Source organism: Rana temporaria, chromosome 1 (assembly GCF_905171775.1).
Source record: "Rana temporaria chromosome 1, aRanTem1.1, whole genome shotgun sequence".
NCBI lineage: Eukaryota > Metazoa > Chordata > Amphibia > Anura > Ranidae > Rana > Rana temporaria.
The window spans coordinates 442,674,115-442,697,907 of record NC_053489.1 but is presented as its reverse complement, the minus strand read 5'-3'; the positions used below and the strand labels follow the sequence as shown (position 1 = coordinate 442,697,907).

Sequence of the window (23,793 nt, the reverse complement as noted above, 5' to 3'; positions counted from 1 at the left end):
CATTGGGCACTGGATTTAAGAACTGGCACTATATGTGAAAATGTGGCATGGAGAAACCAACACATGAAACTATGTTCTGTGATGGTAATTTGACACAATGAAAGAGTGGAGCACATTGCACTTTCACACAAACTTATGTGATGCACTGAGGAGTTGGCAGTATACTGTTGTAAACATATAAAGCATATCTATGAGGATAGCACTTTATTTGGTAGTGCTACTGGACTTTTGCAAACACTGTAATACATATGATTTACAGTACATGTTTGATGAACTATAGAGGATGGGCTAAAAGGTGGAGTAAATTATTATTATTTTTTTTTAAATAAATTCATGATGCTTTACAAAAACATGATGCTTACTTACTGGTGCCAAGTAACCGAGTTTATGACTTTACCACCTTCTTTTAAAAAGCTGAAAAAGAGGAAAACAATAAATATATGGTTATTATTTTGTTATGCCTCATGAGAAAAGCCTAAGACACACTGATTTGTGGTCACCGAGTATATGGTAGTCCATCGTTAAGGTTAAAAAACAGCTCTATACCACGCCTATAAAGACATATATGTTACCTCAGGTGGTCAGTTTCAGATGGTGCTTAAAAGTGCAACTGTACAGAGCAGTTAGTCTGCCATGCAGGAATATAAGAGGCAGAGCCACCAATAAGGCAGTACAGGTACAGGTACCTGATGTGGTGGGCTGGCTCTACTGCCTTATCCTGAAGCCGATCCCCCTTGCAACACAGTCGGCTTCTCCTCCTTTCCCTTCCGCTGGCTTTCAGGTGCTGCAGAGGGAGGCACTTTCTATGCTTCCGTTTGCAAATGAACAGGTAGACTCTGTGCTTAGTGCTTCCCATTCATTCATCTGCAGTGCAGCTGAGGCTGCCGGGAAAGGGACCATAAAAGAAAACTGCTTGTTTACACACATACTCTGTTCTCTGAAGAGTGATTGCTCCTCAGAGAACATTTGACAGGCAGTGAGAAGAATATCACTGCTTGCTTTAACCTGCACTAGTGCACCACAAGTCCTAATTAAACAGTTGTGGGCGAGTGGCCCCAAATATACACTGTGTTTAGAGCCATACATCTGCACTCACACACCTATCAATTATAACCTGCACATGTGTTTGTACAGCTGCTGTAGCTGCCTGCCCACAGCTCCAGGTGGCCGGTCATTTACACACAGAGCTTTATTGTTAGCTCATTAAAGTTAAATCTATTATATTTAGTACAAATTTGGTAAGTTATGCTGTGTTTGTGTCCGCTAAAAAATGTTGTGTATTTTTTTTTTCTTTTTAGAAAATATTGGTCGTCGTCAGGTAGGCTGTACGGGGCTCCGTGATTTCTAAGAGAAGCCCTAATAAAAAGGAAACAAAATCACTTTCCTCTTCTGTGATAGGAAATCGCTGGAGGTCATTTATGTTAAGAGATAATAATCAGATCTAAAAAAAATAGAGGATATAAAGGAGGTCCTGAGGGTGCTGGGATAAGCATGGAAAATGTAATATATATGCAAGATGAAGTGTGTAATAAATAGCGTCTAACAATTTATGATCAGATTACTCTGAAAGTGGAAGATCAATTATTTTTGGATATCGAAAGAAGGGTTAGAGCTTTTGTAATTTTTTTAGTAGTCTGTGTCCTGCCCAGGAAAAACAGACAGATAAAAGATAATCCCTACAAGGCAGTGGAAACCCCACCCTGACCCGTGTCAGACATGTGTCAAACATTTGCTCCCCCAACTTGCTCTGTTGACAGTTGTCACATTTTAGATTTTCCCTTATCGTTTGTCTCAGTCAAGAGGGAAATCTTCCCAGTGAGGACAGCAGTTAATATATTACAAAGTTTCTAACCCTTCTTTACTCCACTTTAGAGTAGAATTCCAGGTATGTTTCTGCTGAATAGTTACATTTGGTTCAATGCACGTATGCATATTTCATGACTAGTGGATCGCTATGGAAGTGGAGGATCAATGTAGCAATTATCTCTACAGTGATCCTCACTGCTATCTGGATCCCATGCCCAACAGCTGCCCTGCAGCATAGTAATAATAATCCCCATTAATCAATATCTACACGAAAAATACAATTACTACCTTGTCAGCATCTTTTGAGAAGGTTTTTTAGGTTGGCCAATATCAGGACCATAGACTCCAGAATTTTTGTAGCGGAGGTATGTGCTGAGTAGCTTATGCAAACTCAAAAAATCCTTGCCAAGCTGAAAGCCATTAATATACAGTCCAGACTTCTTCTTAAAACTGTTGGGCTCTAAAACAAAACAAAAAAAGGGACTACAATTTTAAATATTAACCTTGAGTACAATGTAAAAGGTAAAAGTCAGGGTATGGAACGGTACTTAAACTGGTTATAAAGCTTAAACATTTTTACCATAATGCATTCCTTGTTTGCAACGTGTACTGCTCATCCACACAAACAAAGTTAGGGGGAAAAGGAAAGTCACGGGAACTCACAGCAGAGTTTTTAAGAAGGTAGAAAAACATAGTAAGAAAATGATTGAAACAGATTACAGGGCCATTGAGTACCAGACATGTATGGATTATTTTTGGAGAATAGGGATATTGTTTAGCCTCACTAACATTTTAGTTGTTTACATATACAGTATGCCTAAAGCGAGAAGGGCCGATGATTTTCCCAGCTGGCCCCCGGCCCTCCCCGCTTGCACGCAGACTCTTAGCCAATCTAAGTACATGTGGGTGTATTTTTTTTAATCTTTCCTCCCGTTAGACTTATTTAACCCTTAACATATTTTTATAGATACTTATCTTGCATCTGCTCCTGAAGAAGTGAAAGATTTAACGAAACGCGTCAAGCATTATTCATAGATGCTACTTATCATTTTCAAAGTGTTATTAACGTTATATTGATCATACCTATCTAGATTAGTTACATAGTTAGTCAGGTTGAAAAAAGACACAAGTCCATCCAGTTAGATAGATTGGTCTATCATTTCTTATATTGTGTATATATGGCACACTGAGGCTTTTATTTTATTAGTGGGAATGCTTAATAAGCATTCCCAGTATTGATATTCGTTTTTTATTATTATTTTTCTCCTTTATTAGTGGGAATGCTTAATAAGCATTCCCAGTATTGATATTCGTTTTTTATTATTATTTTTATTCCGTACGTTTTTTGGCTCTGCGTAACTTCTGCATACTTTCAGCTATTGAGACCATTCAACTATTAAAATGTTCGTCTCGTTCAGCTAACGATGGGACTTCAAGTTTTTTTGTACTATTTATACTTTTTAAAATATTAAGCTTTTAGACACTTTTTTTTAACATTGAAGTCAATGAGAACATCCTTTTTCCCTTTGAAATCACATGCCCTGCCAAAAGTTTCAGCTCCTTCATACTTTCACTTACAGACACCAAACAAACTTTAAAGCGGTCACAAAATATTCAGGTATCCGGCTATGACTTTTCAGATTGATATCTTTTACGGTTTTTGTGAAAACGCAATTTACGTTTAGCGATTTTTTCAGAAAATGTAATCGGTTATAATGTAACCCTATGGAAGGGATTTAGAGTGTGTCATGTGACCTTTAGAGTGGAGATGATTGAAAAAAAATTTATCTTTAAAAAAAGGGGGAACAAATTGCTCTCACGCCCACAAGATCTACTTGTCATACACAATTTATATATCAAAACGTAGCTATGCTTGTCTGGTTTCAGGCAATGTTATCAGTTTTGTGATACGTATTTTATTTTTAGTTCCAGGAGCTTCTAAAGGACAAGAGGGACAAATAAACTCTCATTGACACTCATGTTAAAAAGACTTTAAAATGTTTCTGCAAAACACACAAAGACGCTCTTTTCTAAATCGCTGACATGCCCACATTTTTAAGTTTATCAACATAAATTTTATACCGATTTGTTCACAAAAGCCTTGTGTTTCAAACGGTGAAGTCGCTGTATCGATCGCATGTACGGTTGTGGATTTATTAAGTTTTGTTTGAAGGCTTCACCAACTGATTTTGTGTGTGGATGAAAGCGTTTCTAATGGTATTTTGATTCCATAAATAGCTTTCCTTACCTCAGTGCAGTCCTCCTCCCCCACCTCATGTGGAGAAAGCCTCTTGAGGGGGGAGGGGCGACCAGGCAAGTCAGGACACTCTCTATATTGCAGATAGAGAAAGGAGCTGTGCGATATTAGGCTTTATAAGTACTGAAGGAACACTGCTTGTATGTCCTAAAGATACTGTAGTGGTTATGGTGAATGGCTTTTGTGCGGGCTCAGCAATTCAGCTATTCAGCATTCCCACTCGCATTTTCCTCAGGAAATGCATTGTCTAGTTACATCATGTTACCTTGTTATCATAATATCTACCATGTATGAAATAAAACTTTTTATACCATTACCCAATTTTGTTTTTACCAGGTTATGTTTATACATATTATAGTATAGCTACCAATAATGACCTATCCGCCAGATATTGTTGGTGTTGCCCCTTTTTGGTTATATGCTTCATCTAAAGTCCCAAACCTTCCCCATTTTATCATTACATATACAGTATGTTAACTCAGTGCACTAAAAACGTCTCAATGTAAAACCACAAGTAAAAGTGCTTTGCTACATATGCTTCAAGTTTACACATCGTTTATCAATAAACATGTTATTACACTTACCATTTCCTAGTTCCCATGACATGTTATACTTCCTTGAAGCACAGTAATCAATGAGTAGTTTAGCGTTGGAACTATTCCACTGATCATGTACATTTCTCAGTAATGCATTCAGTCCAAAAATGAGATGCAAGCCCGAGCAGTTTGCAAATCTGTACAACAGATCAATAGTTTCTTCTAAAATAAATAAAAAATTTGGGTTGTGTGTGAACATTTTCTCATCTAGATTATTTAAGATACCAATAATGAAAGCATGGTCAATATTGCCTTACTTGTTATTGTAGAATTTTTGTATTTTTTAAGAAATTCTTCCTTCAGTATGATTTGCTCTTGGATTGGCCATTGAGATTGAAGTTTATGTTGCACGGAAAGGGGGACTTTGTATTCTTCACATTTCTTAGCTGAAAAGATAAAATCGTTTAACATGCACTAGCTGAAAACAGAAGCACTTCTATTAATTTAAGCATCAAAACCTACAGGTTTATTTCTGTGACACCACTGGGGAGGTTTATTTTACATCCTGTCCCTGTGACACCTGCACAATAAATGGGGGTAAAGTTGTGTCTGGTACAAAATGGCACAGGCAGCAATCATAGGTGTGCACAAGGGGTGTGCCTGGGCACACCCTAATCCTGGAGTTGGCAACCTGTCAATGGTGGGCAGGTGATAGGTAAACCACAATCCTTCCTTGCCGACCCTCAGAACCTGGACAGGAGAGGTGGTGGGGGTGGAATTTAGTAGAACTGATCAGTATTTACCTCCTGCAGCAGCTAAAAATAAGCTTCTCCTCCTCTCCCTTTTGTCAACATTCAGCTGCCACAGGAGGAAAATATAGGGGGATCAGTACTAATATATGGCACCCCTCCTTTCCCTGTTCCATTTCCTTCTGTTGCCTGGGTCCCCCATGTGCTCCCTTGCTCCCCCCTTTCCCCCATTGTTTCAGAATGGAGAGCCGGGAGGAGGCCGGTAAATATGTCAAACGCATATGTGTTGAAGGTTTGGGGTGCACACCCTAATGCAATAGGCTGCGCACACCTATGGCAGCAATACAATTATTGTCAGATATTGTAACCCTTCCCCATTATTCTAGAAATGTATTTTTGTAACCGTGTCCACATTGGAAAAGATTTCCATACATCCCTGATTAAAACTATAATGCTTTTGGATAGAACTGGGCTTTAAAAGTAACATTATATTTCTAGCAAGCACATACTTTCAGGGTAAAAAAAAAAAAATCAATAACTCAAGCAGTGGTTAGAAACTTAGTAAACGTAGGAGTGTGTTAAAGGTGTTCATTTAGAAAAGGAAGGGACTGGTAAATTACATAATGATTAGCCCCCTTCCTTATCCTGAAACATCCCCTACAGCAGCCGGGGGAAGCCAACAGCACTGTGGTGGGGGGGGGGGGGGTGTATAACACGGGGGAAGCCCAGGCAGTAGGGGGAGTCGGCACTGTACAGAGTGATTAGGGTGTGACCAGACACACCTAGCACACCCCCTGCTCACGCCTATGGCTTGACCCCAGTCTATTCCATGGGCTCCCATTCATGGGACACTGGAAGTAATTGTAGGATGATGGTGTGGTCCTTCAACAATACCTTTATATCTCGCTGTGGAGTGAAGCTACCATCCGTATCCTGTTCATTTTTGGCCCTAAAGTTTCTGTTAGCTAGAGCTGTGATTGAAACTTACATTTTTCTGTGTTGCATCCTTTTTGGAGCTAGTTATTTCTCATCTGTATGCTGCCATGGAGTTGATCAGGAAAACAGAGAATGGTTATTAAATAATTGCTATAATTTGGGTTTCCCGATTAATGGCAGTAAAGGATCCCTCCCCAGTAGTTGAGTAGGCTAGTTACAGAACTAACAGAGTAGGACTGAGGGCAGAGCATAGTCAGGAAACAGTATACGTAGTTCTACAGCTATAGCAGAGGGAAATGCATTCGCTTTGCAGCACACCTTAGGACATGCAATACATTGCATTTAAAAAAAATATATATACATTTTTAGTAAGATTTTAAAATGAATAGGCTGCCTTAACACACTATACTGTAGCTGCAATAAAAAGGAAGGGCAGTGGCATCACATCACACACACACTATGTAAACACAATGCAGACACTTTCTTCCTCATTCTGTTTATAATGCTTTACTTCTGAGCGCTCCTCTGGCGTGCCGATTGAATCAGCTCCTGAGTTAAGTCCTGGACTGTGGCTTTCATAGATCTAAAGGGCCAGATCCACATAGAAATGGATCGGCGCAGCGTATCAGAGATACGCTACGCCGCCGTACCTTACCTGGCGTTCTTTCGAATCCTCAAAGATTTTGCGCCGTAAGTTACGGCGGCGTAGTGTATTTCTGGCGGCGGAATTCAAATCGGCGATTAGGGGGCGTGTTTCATTTAAATGAAGCACGTCCCCGCGCCGAATGAACTGCGCATGCTCCCTTTTGAAATTTCCCGCCGTGCATTGCGCGAAATAACGTCGCAAGGACGTCATTTTTAAACTTAGACGTGACTTACGTCCATTCCGATTCAAGGACAAGTTTCGCAAAAAAAAGAAAATTCAAATTTTGACTCGGGAACGACGGCCATACTTAACATGGCAAATCTAACTATACGCCGCAAAATACCAGCTTTAACTATACACCGGAAAAAGCCGACTAGAGACGACGTAAGAGAATGGGACGGCCGCGCGTACGTTCGTGGATCGTCGGAAATAGCTAATTTGCATACCTGACGCGGAAAACGACGCAAACTCCACCCAGCGGACGCCGAAGTATTGCATCTACGATCCGAAGGCGTACGAAGCCGTACGCCTGTCGGATCAAACCCAGATGTCGTTGTATCTTGGTTTGAGGATTCAAACTAAAGATACGACGCTGGTAATTTGAAAGTACGCCGGCGTATCAGTAGATACGCCGGCGTACTCTGTCTGTGGATCTACCCCAAAGTCTTTTGCAGCTGCTGTCACTCGCACCCAATTTGGGGTCTAGAGCACATTGGTCCACATGTTGAGTGCTAGCAGACTGCATGTTGGGCACATCTTCCTAAAGCCATCTTTGACATTTTGTATATTCTGGCTCATCCATATTTTTGTTAGTATTTTAAATACCCCTGTGTTTAATACACTAGGTATGGAAAATATACTGGTAGGTTTCAACTCCAGTCCGCTGTTGAGATGTGGCATCAATCACACAGAGGTTTTCAATGAGCCATCTGACTTTTCCCATTGTGAAGAACAGTGTGAATCAACTATTGTATTAAAACTCCGTAAACAAGGAAGCCACTCCTACATAAATAGTGAGCAAATCTGGCTGTTCCATTTACATGTATAATTACATACTGGAATTCAAGTCTAGAACTAAATATTCTTAGAACTGCCCTAACCCCTTTTAACACCTATACCATCTACCCTGTAGAAGGAAGATGCTTATACTTACCTATTCTCAGGACGCTCTGGTCCAGTCACATAATCGGCTTCCAGCGGCCGGTTTTAGGGGCAAGGAGAAACAGCCAACATGGATGCCCTATAGTAAGCCTATGAGTGACATCACCACCAAGGCATTCCATCCATTGTTTCTACTCTTTCCTCTCCCCCCCGAAACTGGCCACTGGGGTGATCACGTGACCAGACAAGAGCGTCTTGAGGAAAAGGTACATCTTTTGCAGGTTAGTTAGAAGTGGGTTGGGAGCCAGACTTGAATTTCAATTTAAAAAAGGGAATGTAAGGTACGAAAAGACCAAGAATACTGTACATCATTCTTTGCCCATTCTACCATGCATTTGACTACATCCTTGCACAAAATGTTTTGTCCCTTTTCTGTCAGAAGGCTAATTTCTGTGACAATGAGTTGTGGTTGTCAAGTCCCCCTGCAAAGTACATTCAAAAAGGCTTTTGTAGAATATGCATGTGTTGCCAATTCATAGATGTGTGAGGACCTGGGGATGGGAACAGGAAGTTATGAAGAGAAACAGGTTTACTGCTGGGTTCACTGCTGACTAGAAATAAATACGTTCTTCACAAGATTATTTTGAAGCCTCATCATTGCATCAGCAAAATCTACTGTTTCCAAATGGGCATTTACATTGTTTCCATATAGGCTAACGGCTAAAACGGTTTCACCTCATTTTAAGGGGGAAAAAAAATTATGAAGAAAACATGTGTTAGAAGCCTCAGATAAAAACTGCTGTTCTCCATCCCCTTGGACAAAATCCTTTTTCTGAGCTAGCATCATTTTTTCCCCCCATATAGATGGTTTGTGTGGTACGTGAGTGAGGTTTTGGAACTTCCATTGCTGGCCTTTTGAAATTGTTAGATGTTCGACTGTGCTTGGTATCAGTACTTTTGAGTCACCAACCCAGAATCAGCATATTGTAAATGAGGTGTCAGAATTCATTATCTTTATACTTGTTCCAGGTCATGTTCAAAAGGAGTGATTGATAATGACAGCTTAAATCCAGGCTTCTTTGAGCCACTAACCTGACACCCAGAGTCGATCCTCAGAGAATAGAGCTCACACAACAATGAGTGCCAGTATTTGCAGCAGGTGAGTCGGTAGAAGCACCGGAGGATGGGGGATGTCCCATTTTGCCGCCCGTAAGACAGATCAAGCGGCGGAACAGCCACTATGATCGTTTTTATGGTGTAGGGAATCGCCGGCTGAAAGTAGCTGCAGGCATCATTCAGATATCACCGCACAAAGCCCAGGACGTATATATACGGCCTGCGGATGTGAAGTGGTTTTTAATTTTTTTATATATATATATATATATATACATATACATATATATATATATATACACACATATATATATATATACACACATATATATATATATATATATATATATATACACACACACACACACATATATATATATATATATATATATATTTTTTTTTATTTTTTATTTATTTTTTTTAAATCAAAAAGGTGTTTATTATAAAGAAGCAAAAGGGCATAGACATTACAATTAAGCAGCCAAAAGAAAAGGCCATATACAATACATTGGTAGTTGTACAAAAGCAAGGAGCATAATACAACCACAAAATTATTACTGAAATAGGTACCATGTACAACTTCCACCTCGCCCTTCGCTATATCTTCCAAAAGGAGAAACAAAAGATATAAAACAGTAAAAAAGAGATTTTTAATACAGCTTACCTGTAAAATCTTTTTCTTGGAGTACATCACGGGACACAGAGCGGCATTCATTACTATATGGGTTATATGGAGTACCTTCAGGTGATGGACACTGGCAATCTCAAACAGGAAATGCCCCTCCCTATATAACCCCCTCCCATAGGAGGAGTACCTCAGTTTTGTAGCAAGCAGTATGCCTCCCAAAATGGTCCTCAAAAGAGGGGTGGGAGCTCTGTGTCCCGTGATGTACTCCAAGAAAAAGATTTTACAGGTAAGCTGTATTAAAAATCTCTTTTTCTTTATCGTTACATCACGGGACACAGAGCGGCATTCATTACTATATGGGATGTCCCAAAGCAATGCTTACAATGAGGGGAGGGAGAACATCTCCAAGACAAAAGGATTTAATTTAGAGAAATACTCAAATCATAATAAATCCAACTTAGTTGAGAAAAATAATCTTAAATTTTAAATTTAACTCAAAAAAGAGGAGCCCCCGGAATCCGAGGGTCTCAAACTGCAGCCTGCAGCACTGCCTGCCCAAAGGCTGTATCAGAATTCCTTCTTACGTCCAACTGGTAGAATTTTGTAAACGTGTGGACAGAAGACCAGGTTGCCGCCTTGCAAACTTGAGCCATAGAGATCTGGTGGTGTGCTGCCCAGGAGGCGCCCATGGCCCTAGTAGAATGAGCCTTTAATGATACTGGAGGAGGCAACCCTTTCAAGCCGTAGGCCTGAGTGATTAATTGCTTAATCCACCTAGAAATGGTGGACTTTGCAGCTGCCTGCCCCTTCTTGGGCCCATCCGGTAATATGAACAGCACATCTGTTTTCCGGATCTTCTTTGTAGCTTTAAGATAGGCCTTCATGGCCCTGACGATATCCAAGGTATGCAGCAACCCTTCCTTTCTGGAAGTAGGTTTAGGGAAGAAGGATGGTAATACCAAATCCTGGTTCAAATGAAAACTGGATATAACCTTCGGTAGGAAGGAAGGATGAGGGCGGAGAACGACCCTGTCCTTATGAAAAATAAGATATGGTTCCTTACAGGATAAGGCCGCCAGTTCCGATACTCTTCTTGCGGAAACTATGGCGACCAAAAATACTAACTTCCTTGTCAGTAAAACCAAAGGAATTTCCGCCAACGGCTCAAACGGTTGTTTCTGTAAACTTGACAGAACAAGGTTTAAATCCCACGGGCAAAGCGGGGATTTAACTGGAGGTTTAATACGTAAGACCCCTTGAAGGAAGGTCTTAACCAGCGAGTGGGTGGCCAGCGGCCGCTGAAACCACACTGACAGAGCAGAAATCTGTCCTTTGATTGTGCTTAATGCCAATCCTTTATCCACTCCTAGCTGGAGAAAACTTAAAACTCTATCAATGGTGAATTTGCGAGGAAGCCATAGCTTGGACTCACACCAGCCTACATAGGCCTTCCAGACCCTGTGATAAATCACCCTAGAGACCGGTTTCCTGGCTCTGATTAGGGTAGAGATTACTTTCTGAGACAGACCTCTACCCCTGAGAATCAGGGATTCAGCTTCCAGGCCGTCAAATTTAGATGCCGTAAGGCAGGGTGGAGGATCGGACCTTGCGATAGCAGGTCTGGCCGTAGAGGAAGAGTCCAAGGGTCTCCCACTACCATCCTTAAGATTAGTGAGTACCATGCCCTTCTGGGCCATGCTGGAGCTACCAGGATGACTGGTATGTGCTCCACCCTGATCCTGCGCAGCAGGCGGGGTAGTAACTGAAGCGGGGGAAATGCATAAAGAAGTTTGAACTGATGCCAAGGGCAAACCAGCGCATCGGTTCCGCAGGCCATCGGATCCCTTGAGCGGGACATGAACCTGTCTAGCTTCTTGTTGAGTCTCGATGCCATGACATCCACGTCCGGCACTCCCCATCTTTGGCAGAGTGCTTGAAAGATCTGTGGATGCAGAGACCATTCCCCCGGCCATAGAGTCTGGCGGCTTAAGAAGTCCGCCTGAAAGTTGTCCACTCCGGGAATGAATATTGCCGATATGCAGGGCACATGAGCCTCTGCCCATAGGAGAATCAAGCTCACCTCTCTCTGAGCGGCTTGACTCCTGGTTCCCCCTTGGTGATTTATGTATGCCACGGCCGTGGCATTGTCTGATTGAATTCTCACTGGGAACCCCTGCAATTTTGACGTCCAAGCCCTGAGGGCTAGTCGAGCAGCTCTGAGCTCCAAGATGTTGATAGGCAACTGCTCCTCTAGCTTTGCCCAAGTACCTTGGCGAGTGCAACCATCCAAAATTGCTCCCCAGCCTGTCAGGCTGGCGTCTGTGGTCACTATCTTCCAAGCCACTGGGCTGAAAGATCTCCCCTTCAGTAGGTTCTGAGGGTCTAACCACCAACACAGACTTTGTCGGACTCTTGATGAGAGCGGCAACGGGATATCCAAGGCCTGTGGCCTTCTGCTCCATGCTGACAGGATGGCTGCATGCAGCATGCGAGTGTGACTCTGGGCGTATGGTACCGCCTCGAATGTGGCCACCATCTTGCCTAGTAACCTCATACATAGGCGAATAGTCGGTTCCTTTTTGCTTAGAACCAGTAGGATTAATTCCTTGATGGCTTTGACCTTCCTCAGAGGTAGAAACACTCTTTGTTGTTCTGTGTCTAATCTCATGCCGAGATATTCCAACTGCCTTGTGGGCAGGAAAGCTGACTTTTCTCGATTTAGGACCCAGCCGAACTTCTCGAGGTATTGGACCGTGAGGGCCACTGCTCGCTCCAAGCCGGGAGACGAGTGATCTATGACTAGGAGGTCGTCCAGGTATGCTAGGATCGTGACCCCTTGGATCCTTAGTTTGGCTAGGATTGGAGCTAGGACCTTCGTGAACACCCGGGGGGCCGTAGCCAACCCGAAGGGAAGCGCCACGAATTGGAAGTGACGCGAAGCCACCATGAAGCGTAGATATTTTTGATGTGGCTGATAAATTGGAACATGAAGGTAGGCATCCTTTATGTCTATGGACGCCATGAAGTCGTCCTTTTGGAGTGTGGCAGCTGCTGACCGCACGGATTCCATCCGAAATGAGCGGATCTTTAGGTATGCATTTACCATCTTTAGGTCCAAAATTGGCCTGACATCTCCATTGGACTTCGGGATGATGAATAGGTTGGAGTAGAAACCTAGCCCCTGTTCCAGGACTGGTACCTCTACTATTACTTCCTGGGAAAGTAGATGATTTAATGCCGACATTAATGTGGCTCCTTTCTCCGGATCGTTTGGAATCCTCGACTCCTGGAAATGAGGAGGAGGAAACTTTAGGAAATCTAATTTGTAGCCCGTGGCCACGGAAGACCGTACCCACTCGTCGGGAATGCTGGCTTCCCAAACCTCTGAAAAGAGTCGCAGCCTTCCCCCCACCTTCGTGGGTGGGGGCGCCCCTTCATAAGGGCTTGGGGGCTGGTTTTGCTGGTTTGCGAAACCACTGCTTTCTGCCTCTAGCAGCCTGTCCTTGAGACCTGCTGTTGAAGCCGAAGTTTGCTTTCGCAGGAGGCCGTCGATACTGTTTGGCATTAGAGGGCCCCTGCCCAGGGGAGTACTGTCGTTTAAACGCAGGCCCCTGAAACTTCTTCTTAGTTGGCAAGAGAGTACTTTTGCCGTTTGAAATGGTCTGAATGTATTTATCTAGGTCTTCTCCGAAGAGTCGTCCTCCATAGAAGGGAAACCCTACCAGGAGCTTCTTGCATGGGGGCTCGGCCTCCCAGCTCTTTAACCATAAGAGTCTTCTCATATGGATAAGGGATAACGATAAACGTGACGCTTGCTGGATAGAATCCTTAATTGCGTCTACTGTAAAACATATGGCCCTAGGGACATCCGAAAATTCTTCTGCCTGCTGGGCAGGAATAAGTTTAAGCATCTGCTTAATTTGATCCGATAACGCTTGAGCAACCCCAATCGCAGCCACAGCTGGCTGTACTACTGCCCCTGCCGTAGTGAAGGAGTTCTTAAGTAGTGCTTCCAAGCGTTTATCAACTGGATCCTTGAATACCTGTATGTTTTCTACAGGGCATGTTAACGACTTGTTAACACATGAGATGGCTGCGTCCACTGCAGGAGTAGCCCATTTCTTGGAAAATTTATCTTCCATAGGATATAGGGCAGAGAATCTCTTAGGTGGTAAGAAGATTTTATCTGGCTTGTTCCAATCTTGGAACAAAACTCCCTCTAATAGAGGGTGGATCGGAAACACTGCATTGCTTTGGGGCGCCCTCAGTGAGCCCAAAGCTGAAACCGTCGATACCTGGAGATCTGGTACTGGCAAGTTGAATGCATTATGGACCAAGTCCGTTAAGGCTTGAATCCACCAGCCCTCCCCTTGGGAGACTGCCTCCTCTGTATCCGGATCTTCGATCCCTGAACCTACTTGGTCCTTGTCCAAGAGATCGTCCAATTCCCTCCTCTTCTGAGGGTCCACGCTCGGGCGACGGAGATCTAATCCGTTTACTGCCCCGCATAGCTGTGGCTATCATTTTTCCCATTCTTTTCTCCATCTCTCTTAAAGAGGTGAGTAATACCTCGTCCGTGACCATCTTAGGGTTGGACTGACCCGCGCCAGCTCCAGCCCCAGATCCCGATGGCCCCAAGGCTCCCTGTGGGGAAAGCAGCGGCATAGCTTTGTCCGAGACCTCAGACTCTCTGGGGGAATCCCCACCTCTTGTACCCTCTGACCCGGATGCCATGGTACAATACCGAGGTACACCTGCTACCTATTGGTACTTGGAACTATAAAAGTTAATTGCCCAAACACCTGTTTGGGGGATAAAAAATGCTTCCTCTCCCCTAGATGACTTTTTTCAATCTTTCTTTTTTTTTTTGTTTCTTGTTTCAAATCCAGGAAAGAAATCATTCTGTCCCCCTGAGTAGTATTGCAAGAAAAACTATGAGATGGAAAGAAACAGCCTATTTCTAGGCTTGAAAACAGTCTTCTGAAGACTGCAATATTCTTTTTGGCCACTGTGTGTCCTCGGCGCCCCGTGCTGCCGCTCTGGTCTTTCCTCCCCAGTTCCAATGTATCGAATGCTGTTTGGAACGAAAAGGAAGGGCCGCCCCTTCCTTAAACCACTGACCCGCCCTTCCCCCCCTCAGCTAAACGGCGCGAATTGCGCCTATAACACGTGAACGCGCGCCCGCCGATAGGGGGGGGGTTGGGGGGAAGGGAGCCTCTCTGCTCCAGCTGGAACCACGAGGAGGTCAGCGTTTTGCCTGCTTTGCAGGCTCTGAGGAGGAAGACTGATGGAGCATCGCCTGGAGGCTTGCAGGTAAGCATAGCTCTCTGACACACACATACACTTTATATTACACAGGCCCTACTCAAATGCTTTTCCAACACTACAAGGGAGGTCACTTCTTATGGGGAAAAAATACACATAGAGCCATCCTATCATTAAGATATGTGACTAGTTTGCCAGATGCAGCGCATAACTTTAGGCATGTCCCCTGTGACCCCCCAGAAAAAACCTGCTAAGAACCAAGTTCCGCAAGTTTTCCCATCACTTACCTGCTCCATGCCGCAGGACTTTGCCAAGCAAGAGGCCCAATCTTCCCCCATCTCCGTGGGGATGTCTAGACCTTCAGGCCCTGGGTTCCTATGAAGGATCCACTGTCCTGGGCCCATATAGCACTCTGGCAACAGAAACATTAGGCACCCAAAGGTTTCTAAGTTCTGGGCCCAGGGTCCAGCTCTCTAAAAAGAAAAGCATTATGGGCTATACCCCAAGGGTTTGGGGTCCGGTTACTGACCACTTTAGCGCTGAGGCCTTTGGACAGAACCGGTTAGCTCACCTAATCCCAAGGATGCGGAGGCAAGCTAAACCATGACCAACACCTAAGACACTGGCGTAAAAACTGAGGTACTCCTCCTATGGGAGGGGGTTATATAGGGAGGGGCATTTCCTGTTTGAGATTGCCAGTGTCCATCACCTGAAGGTACTCCATATAACCCATATAGTAATGAATGCCGCTCTGTGTCCCGTGATGTAACGATAAAGAAACAAAATTACTGTATTTAATCGGCATATACCGCGCACTTTTTCCCCCCTTAAAATCAGGGGGAAATCGTGGGTGCGCTGTCTCCGACATTGTCCGCGCATTGTCCGAGCTAGCCTCGGCTCCGCCCGCAGCCACGCGAGAGGAGCCGAGAGCGCAGGAAATCCGGCTCCGCACAGCGCGCCAAATTCAAACACACAACGGAACGCAACCCCGGGCAAGGTGCAGCTGGACACCTCCAAAGCCACAGACGGACACCCACAAGGCTCGACGGACCCCACGCAATGCCGCAGACAGACGCTGGACAAGGCCGCCGATGGACGCCGGGCAAGACAGCAGACGGACACCGACAAGGCTGGACTGACCCCGCGCAAGGCCGCAGACGGACACCGGACAAGGCCGCAGACGGACGCCGGGCAAGACATCCAAAAATTTAAGTTTTTCCCTAAACTTCCCTTCTCAGCTTGGGGTGCGCGCTACAGATTAATACGGTATATATAAAAAAAAAAAAAAAACATAAACATAAACCCGCTCAACCTGACGATACCAACTGAGCCTTATTCAAGTCACCTGACCCGTTAACCCCTTGTCCATTAACCTTCAAAACCGACCGGATCCTAATAATCCGTCCATCCAAGTCCTTAGCACTGTTGCAGTCTGTTAAGAACTAGTTGTGGAGGAGCTACTTCCGGGGAATCCAATCAGCACTGCCACATTTGTTCAAACTTTCTTGGAGATTTTCTATGAGAGTATGTATTCTTTTCCCGTATAAGAATTTTATTCACCGCCTGGATCCACTGCTGGCTCACCGGAACTCGGGTAGAACTCGGGTAGACAGCTAATATCTCGCCACGAGCTTCCTTGCCATATAAAGTAGTCTAAGCAGGGCAATGTAGGTAGGAGGAGAATACAAGTCCTCGTCCAAACCTCCGAGCAAGCACACCAGCGGAGTCACAGGCAACTGAACTTGATATGTAGAATTAATTATCGCAACCACTGCATTCCAATATCTCACAAGTTTGGAATATATTTATATATATATATATATATATATATATATATATATATATATATATATATATATATATATATATATATATATATATATATATATATATATATATATAAACATGAAATTCCTCAGTTTAGGCCAATATGAATTCTTCTACATATGGTTGGTACAAAAAAAAAACTTGACGCCATTTTGGAACCATTGTCATTTATACAGCGATCGGTGCTATAAAAATGCACTGATTACTGTGTAAATGACACTGGCAGGGAAGGGGTTAACCACTAGGGGGGGCAAAGAAGGGGTTAAGTATGTCCTAGGGAGTGATTCCAACTGTGGGGGGGCTGGGCTACGAGTGACACAACAGTGAACACTGCTCCCAAAGACAGCAAGCAGTGTCCTGTCACAGGGCAGAACAGGGAAATGCCTTGTTTACATAGGCATTTCCCTGTGACCCGATCACGGGACAGAGTAAAAAATGATTATATATATATATATATATATATATATATATATATATATATATATATATATATATATATATATATATATATATATATATATATATATACACACACACACACACCAGAATCCCTGATACAGTTGATCCTCGGATTACGAGCATAATCCGTTCCAGAAGTATGCTCGTAATCCAAAGTACTCGCATATCAAAGCGAGTTTTCCCATTGAAGTCAATGGAAACAAAAATAATTTGTTCCGCATTGACTTCAATGGGATGAAATACCGAATGCGGCCAGAGGTAGGGGCGCCAAAGAGTGCCAAAAACGGACAAAAAGGCCCAAAGGACACTTTGGCTTGTTTCCTGCGCCCCTGTGGCCAAATGAGGTACTGCAGGCCTATTTAGCTTGAATTATTTTCGTCTTGCAAACAGAGTCAAAATAAAAAAAAGTTGCTGGCAAATCAAAACGCTCTCAAACCAAGTTACTCTTAAACCGAGGTTCCACTGTATATATAATAACAAGTTTGTGCGAATCACCAGCTTCACTTTATTTTGTTTTATTCATGTGACAGGGGATAAAATACAGCAGGTGGATTAAGACATGAGAAAAAAAAAGTGCAGTTTTGGTACAGAAACTGAGATTTCTAACTAAAACAAAGACATTCCAAAGACCTGCCGAGTCATTTTCATATTCTACCCTTTGGCATTTATTGTGCATCCCACCTACTGACAATTTGTTTTCCTTACCAAAAAGGTACTTACTCAAGACCGTAAGGAAATATTATAATAGTAAAAATACAAAAGTAGTTAATGGTTTGCCTTATTACTTTTAGTCTGTACTTTCCATCCCATTTTTCTTATTAACCCCCCCCCCCCCCCCCTTTGCTTCTGATCTCCTAGAATGCATCTAGCAGAGAGAAATATCAAATGTGGAACAAGTAATTTTTAAAGGGGCTTTAGGAAGCACAAATGTGGAAGCACCGATTTATAGAATAGGTTGCAATAGCAGGGCTGCTGTTAGAAATCACGGGGCCCCATACAGCCTACCTGACAGGGCCCCCTTCCACCGGCCAAAAGTGACTGAGGACATATATCTATCAGTCCCTTTCTTTGCATATTCAGCTGCAGAGATGAATGAATAGGAAGCTCTCCAAGGCTTCCTGCTCATTCACAAACTGAAGCATAGTAAACAGTTTACCATGCTTCAGTTGCAAATGGACACAGGAGTGGACGGCTCACTGTGTTTATTCAGGAATGGAAGGGGCCAGTAAATTATATATTTACCAGCCCCTTCCCCCGCTCGCTATCCTGAAACATCCCCCTGTGTGCCTGCAGCAGCTGCTGTTAGTGCTGCATGTACTAAAACCAATCCCTCTGCAGTGCAGCCAGGGGGAGAAAGAAGAGGAGACACTGGCAGCACTGCAGTTAGCTATATCACCATTGTTCTACTATGTTACTACATGCTTTCTACATCGAAAGACAAGAGCTCATAGGAGTGGAAGCTCTTCGAAGCGGGCTATAAAATTAGTTTTTTACTGTGGTCATTTTTTTTTACTAAAAATAATGCAATGCACTGGGCAGGTCAGATTAGAAATTGGGAGTACCTGGTCTCTTGTAAGACAAAGGGCACTTTGGGGTTGATTTACTAAAGGCAAATATACTGTGCAAAGAATACTCAATCACGTGCAAGGAAAAAAAAAAAAAAAAAAAACACACACGCACATTTTGCTTGCATTTGATTGGATAACACAAGCACATTTTGCTTCCATATGATTGGATAGAAATCAGTAGAGCTTCCCCTCATTTCTGAACCTCCCCTCAGATTTAGAGCAAGTGCACTTGCAGTGCCACAGTATATTTGCCTTTAGTAAATCCATCTCCCCGTGTTGTCTGTCCCTTACCTAGAATGTATGCACCCAAGTGGTTAAGCTTGTATTTCCACTCTGTAATTCACCAACATCTGAATGGAATGCATATCAAACAAACCATGACTTAAGCTAAACCACTACGAAGTTATCAGTTTTCAAAATAACCTTATTCCAAATTATACAGGGAAAAGACTGTCCAAAAACTCTTCAAGCTGTTTTAATATTAATTTGAATTTGTATTGGGGAGACAAATTTGAACTGCCATTGCAAAGCTCTTTTGATGCTAGAAGTCAGAATCTAAAAAAGTATTAAAACCACTGATGTTTGACAGCCAGGCAACCAGTATTTGCAAAGTGAGAAGTCAGCTTTGCCAGCCTACAGGTTATGCTGGAACAAAGTTCCCCTTATTGTCAGACTTGGGGAAAAAAAAAAAAAAAAATTGTATATATATATATATATATATATATATATATATATATATATATATATATATATATATATATATATATATATATATATATATATATATATATATATATATATATAGAGAGAGAGAGAGAGAGCAAGCCCAGCAGTAATGGTAAATAGAAAGAGAAGCTCTGGCTGTAAAGCCCTGTACACACGATCGGTTCGTCTGATGAAAATGGACCGTTTTCATTGGTCGAACCGATCGTGTGTGGGCCCCCATCGGTGGGAAAAAAAAAATAGAACCTGTTTTAAATGTTTCTTATGGTTAAAAAAACAATATGGTTAAAAAAACAATAGGAAAAAAAAACAAAAAAAAAACAAAACGATTGTCTGTGGGGAAATCCATTGGTCAAAAATCCATGCATGCTCAGAATCAAGTCGACGCATGCTCAGAAGCATTGAACTTCATTTTTCTCAGCACGTCGTAGTGTTTTACGTCACTGCGTTGGACACGATCGGATTTTTAACCGATGGTGTGTAGGCAAGACTGATGAAAGTCAGCTTCATCGGATATCCAATGAAAAAAATCCATCGGATTAGATTCCATCAGATATCCGATCGTGTGCACAGGGCTTAAGACTCACCCAGGGCCGGGACAAGGGGTGGGCGGGAGGGAAATCTGCCCCTGGGGCAATAGTTTATTGCAGGGATGGGGTGGGCACCCTAACCCTAAGGGAAGGGGGGGCGCAGTTTGGCATCTTTGCCCTGGGCACTGGATGACCTTGTCCCGACACTGGACTCACCCAATCTGATGCACTGTCCACCACTGTGTTACCAGCTCACTGATCTAACAAAATCATTGGATCAAGTAGAGGGAAGGTCGGGGGGGGGTCACTTAGAAATATGCTCCTTAGACCCCTTTCACACTGAGGGCGTATTGCAGGCGCTATAGTGTTAAAAATAGCGCCTGCAATACGCCCTTAAAGTGCTGCTCTATTGTCTCCAGTGTGAAAGCCCGAGGGCTTTCATACTGAAGCTTTGCGCTAGCAGGACGTAAAAAAATAAAAATAAATAAAAAGTCCTGCTAGCTGCATCTTTGGAGCGGTGTGTATACACCGCTGCTGCCATTTAAATTAATGGGACAGCACGGCTATAGTTACATAGTTATTCAGGTTGAAGAAAAAAAAAAAAAAAAAAGGAACACAAGTCCATCTAGTTCAACCAAAACTCCAAACTATCTATAATTGACAATTCTACAAAAACTTTATGTTGTGTTAAGGCACTCCAAGCACTTGGAACAGCCTCTGAACCTCCCTGGCGGTATGATTATGTCAGATTTTTGATTCTCAAAAGCAGTACAATGTTTTGCATGATAATTTTGCGTTTTATATAGTAGGCCTGCAATTCTTAGGAATAACTCACTTAAATCTGTCCAAACAAGAGTCTAGTAGACATCCCAGGTATAATAAAGTTTGAAACATAAAATCATAAATATAACAAATAATCAGAATAAAATGTATTCAATAATGTAATCAAAAACATAGAAATTTGCTCAGTTGCAGAATTCTCGCCGTCATTACTTTCAGTGTTTGATGACGAATTTCCCCACGATTCACTATCGCTTAATTCTGCAAGTGTTTCTAATTGACCATCGCCGTTTGAGCTGGTCTAAAACAGATTTTGAAGTAAAGGCACACTTTTTGGTTGCTATGGACATTCTCAGGTTTCCAGGCAGAAAGAACAGTATATAAATAAAACTAGATGCAGGGCACTGGACAAAGCATTAGGAACAAGAGGGATGTAAAATGATTTGATACAGTAATGTAATCTGTAAGGTTACAGTGTACTGTATGTGTTTTTCACTTTTTGAATTTGGCATTGCATCTTTTGCAGGGAACGGAGCCCGGCACTGCAATAGAGCGAGTGGAGGACATGGCAGGATCCTGGGGACAAGCAAAGTAGCTGGATCCTGCGATGCAATCCCAAGTGTGGTTTAGGGTTACTACTTTTGGTAATGAAAATTCACCCCGAGCCACATTCGGGATTGAGGGACAGGTGCAATTCTTTATACTGCATATTTACACTGGGGTGTCATTTAAATTGATCTCTGGTTCATGTAGGGGGACATACTGTAAATAAAGCTTTAACCACTTCCCGCCCGGTCAATATACAATTGACGTCCGGGAAGTGGTTGTGAAATCCTGACTGGACGTCTGTTGACGTCCTGCAGAATTTCATGCCGGCGGGCGCGCGGCGAACGGTGATGCGGGGTGTCAGTCTGACACCCTGCATCTCCGATCTCGGTAAAGAGCCTCCGGCGGAGGCTCTTTACCATGTGATCAGCCGTGGCCAATCATGGCTGATCATGATGTAAACAGGAAGAGCCGTTGATGGCTCTTCCTCACTCGCGTCTGACAGACGTGAGTAGAGGAGAGTCGATCGGTGGCTCTCCTGACAGGGGGGGGTTCGTGCTGATTGTTTATCAGTGCAGCCCTTCCTCGGATGCCCACACTGGACCACCAGGGAAGCCCACACTGGACCACCAGGTAAGGGGGCAGTAAAAAATAAAAATAAATGAGAAAGATGCCAATCAGTGCCCACAAATGCGCACTGACTGGCAACATGGGCACAAGTGATGCCCAGCAATGCCATCAGTGCCACTCCTCAGTTTCCATCCATGCCCAGTGCCCACCTATCAGTGCCCATCTGTGCCACCCATAAGTACCCATCAGTGTCGCCTATGAGTGCCCATCAGTGCCGCATATGAGTGCCCATCAGTGCGGGTTATGAGTGCCCGTAATCGAAGAAGAAAACGTACTTATTCACAAAAAAAACAAAAAACAAAAAAAAAAAAACGTTTTTTTTCCAAATACCACCAAAAGAAAGCTCTATTTGTGGGAACAAAATTATAAAAAAATTGTTTGGGTACAGTGTAGCATGACCACGCCATTGTCATTCAAAGTGCGACAGCACTGAAAGCTGAAAATTGGCTTGGGCAGGAAGTGCCTGGTATGGAAGTGGTTAAAGATACACCCATCTTTGGGTTTTTCCATGTTTATGTGAAAAAAAACAAAACGTTAATAATTTGTTAAGGATTGCTGCATCATATTATACTATGTATTAATTTTATTCTGTAGTGCCCTTTTGTAACAACAATTGTCTGCATGTCTGATAAAGGATAATCCACATAGCGAGTCTACGATTTGTGTGTCTGAACTAACATACTTGACAACAGAAACACAACCATGTAACCTTAGGGCTAGTTCACATCTGTGTGGTGCATTACTTTTTGGGCACGTTACCATTGAGCGCATGTTTAGGTGAAGGATCAAAGATGCAGTGTGCAGGACTTTTTTTTGTACAAAAAAAAAAAGAACACACACACACATATGAAAAGACCTTAGCTACATTAAACTGCACATTTTTATCACAGAAAAATAATAATAATAAAAAAAATTGTATAGCCTAGGTCACCTTGGTTTGTTGATTTTTCCCAGAAAATGTTTTCCTCCTCTGAAGCACTTTTTTCTGGTTCAAAGAACAGGAAATCTGATTGAGTTCCTCCAAATCTCAAGAAGGCAGGTGATAAGCCTCTTGTCAAAGTGATAAGCTTTTGAGAACTAGGAGAAAATGATACATATATATTTTAAAATTCTTAGTGACATGAAAACATACACGCGCATGTATTTCTGAGTTTGCAAAGATGGCAAAATTAAAGAAAATCTATCACCATTAATTTTTTTATCTCAGGCCTCGTACACACGGCCGAGGAACTCGACGTGCCAAACACATCGAGTTCCTCGGCCAGTTCAGCCCTGAAGCCGCCGAGGAGCTCGGCGGGCCGAGAGCTCCCATAGAACAACGAGGAAATAGAGAACATGTTCTCTATTTCCTCGACGAGTTCCTCGGCGGCTCCATCGGGCCGAAAGTGTACAGACGACAGAGTTTCTCGGCAGAATCAGGCTCTGACCGAGTTTCTCGCCGAATTCTGCCGAGAAACTCTGTCGTGTGTACGAGGCCTTACAGTTCTATCCCCCATAGGACAAAGCACTACAAGTACTTTCTAACTCTAGTTATGAGGTCCAACCCGTTACCCTCTCCTCCTGCTGCGGCCACTCTGACAACAGCTTTGAAGGAGACAGTTGATTTTAGGCTGCAGCTTGTCTTGGCTGTGAGGGACAAGAGCGACGATTTTTCATTCGGGAAAGATCACTCAGCCCTGTGTGTACACATACA

The 23,793-nt window shown here is 43.0% G+C and overlaps 1 protein-coding gene across 1 annotated transcript in view; it reads right to left on the bottom strand.

Annotated features, from left to right (window-relative positions):
• HPSE (heparanase) overlaps positions 1-23,793 on the bottom strand; it is a 58,422-nt gene that overhangs the window by 31,989 nt on the left and 2,640 nt on the right. The window contains exons 2-6 of the mRNA XM_040326738.1: positions 23,032-23,177; positions 4,917-5,045; positions 4,648-4,821; positions 2,095-2,266; positions 367-414 (exon numbers count right to left, since the gene is read on the bottom strand). Of these exons, the coding sequence (XP_040182672.1) occupies positions 367-414; positions 2,095-2,266; positions 4,648-4,821; positions 4,917-5,045; positions 23,032-23,177 (669 nt within the window). The remainder of the gene's footprint in view (positions 1-366; positions 415-2,094; positions 2,267-4,647; positions 4,822-4,916; positions 5,046-23,031; positions 23,178-23,793) is intronic.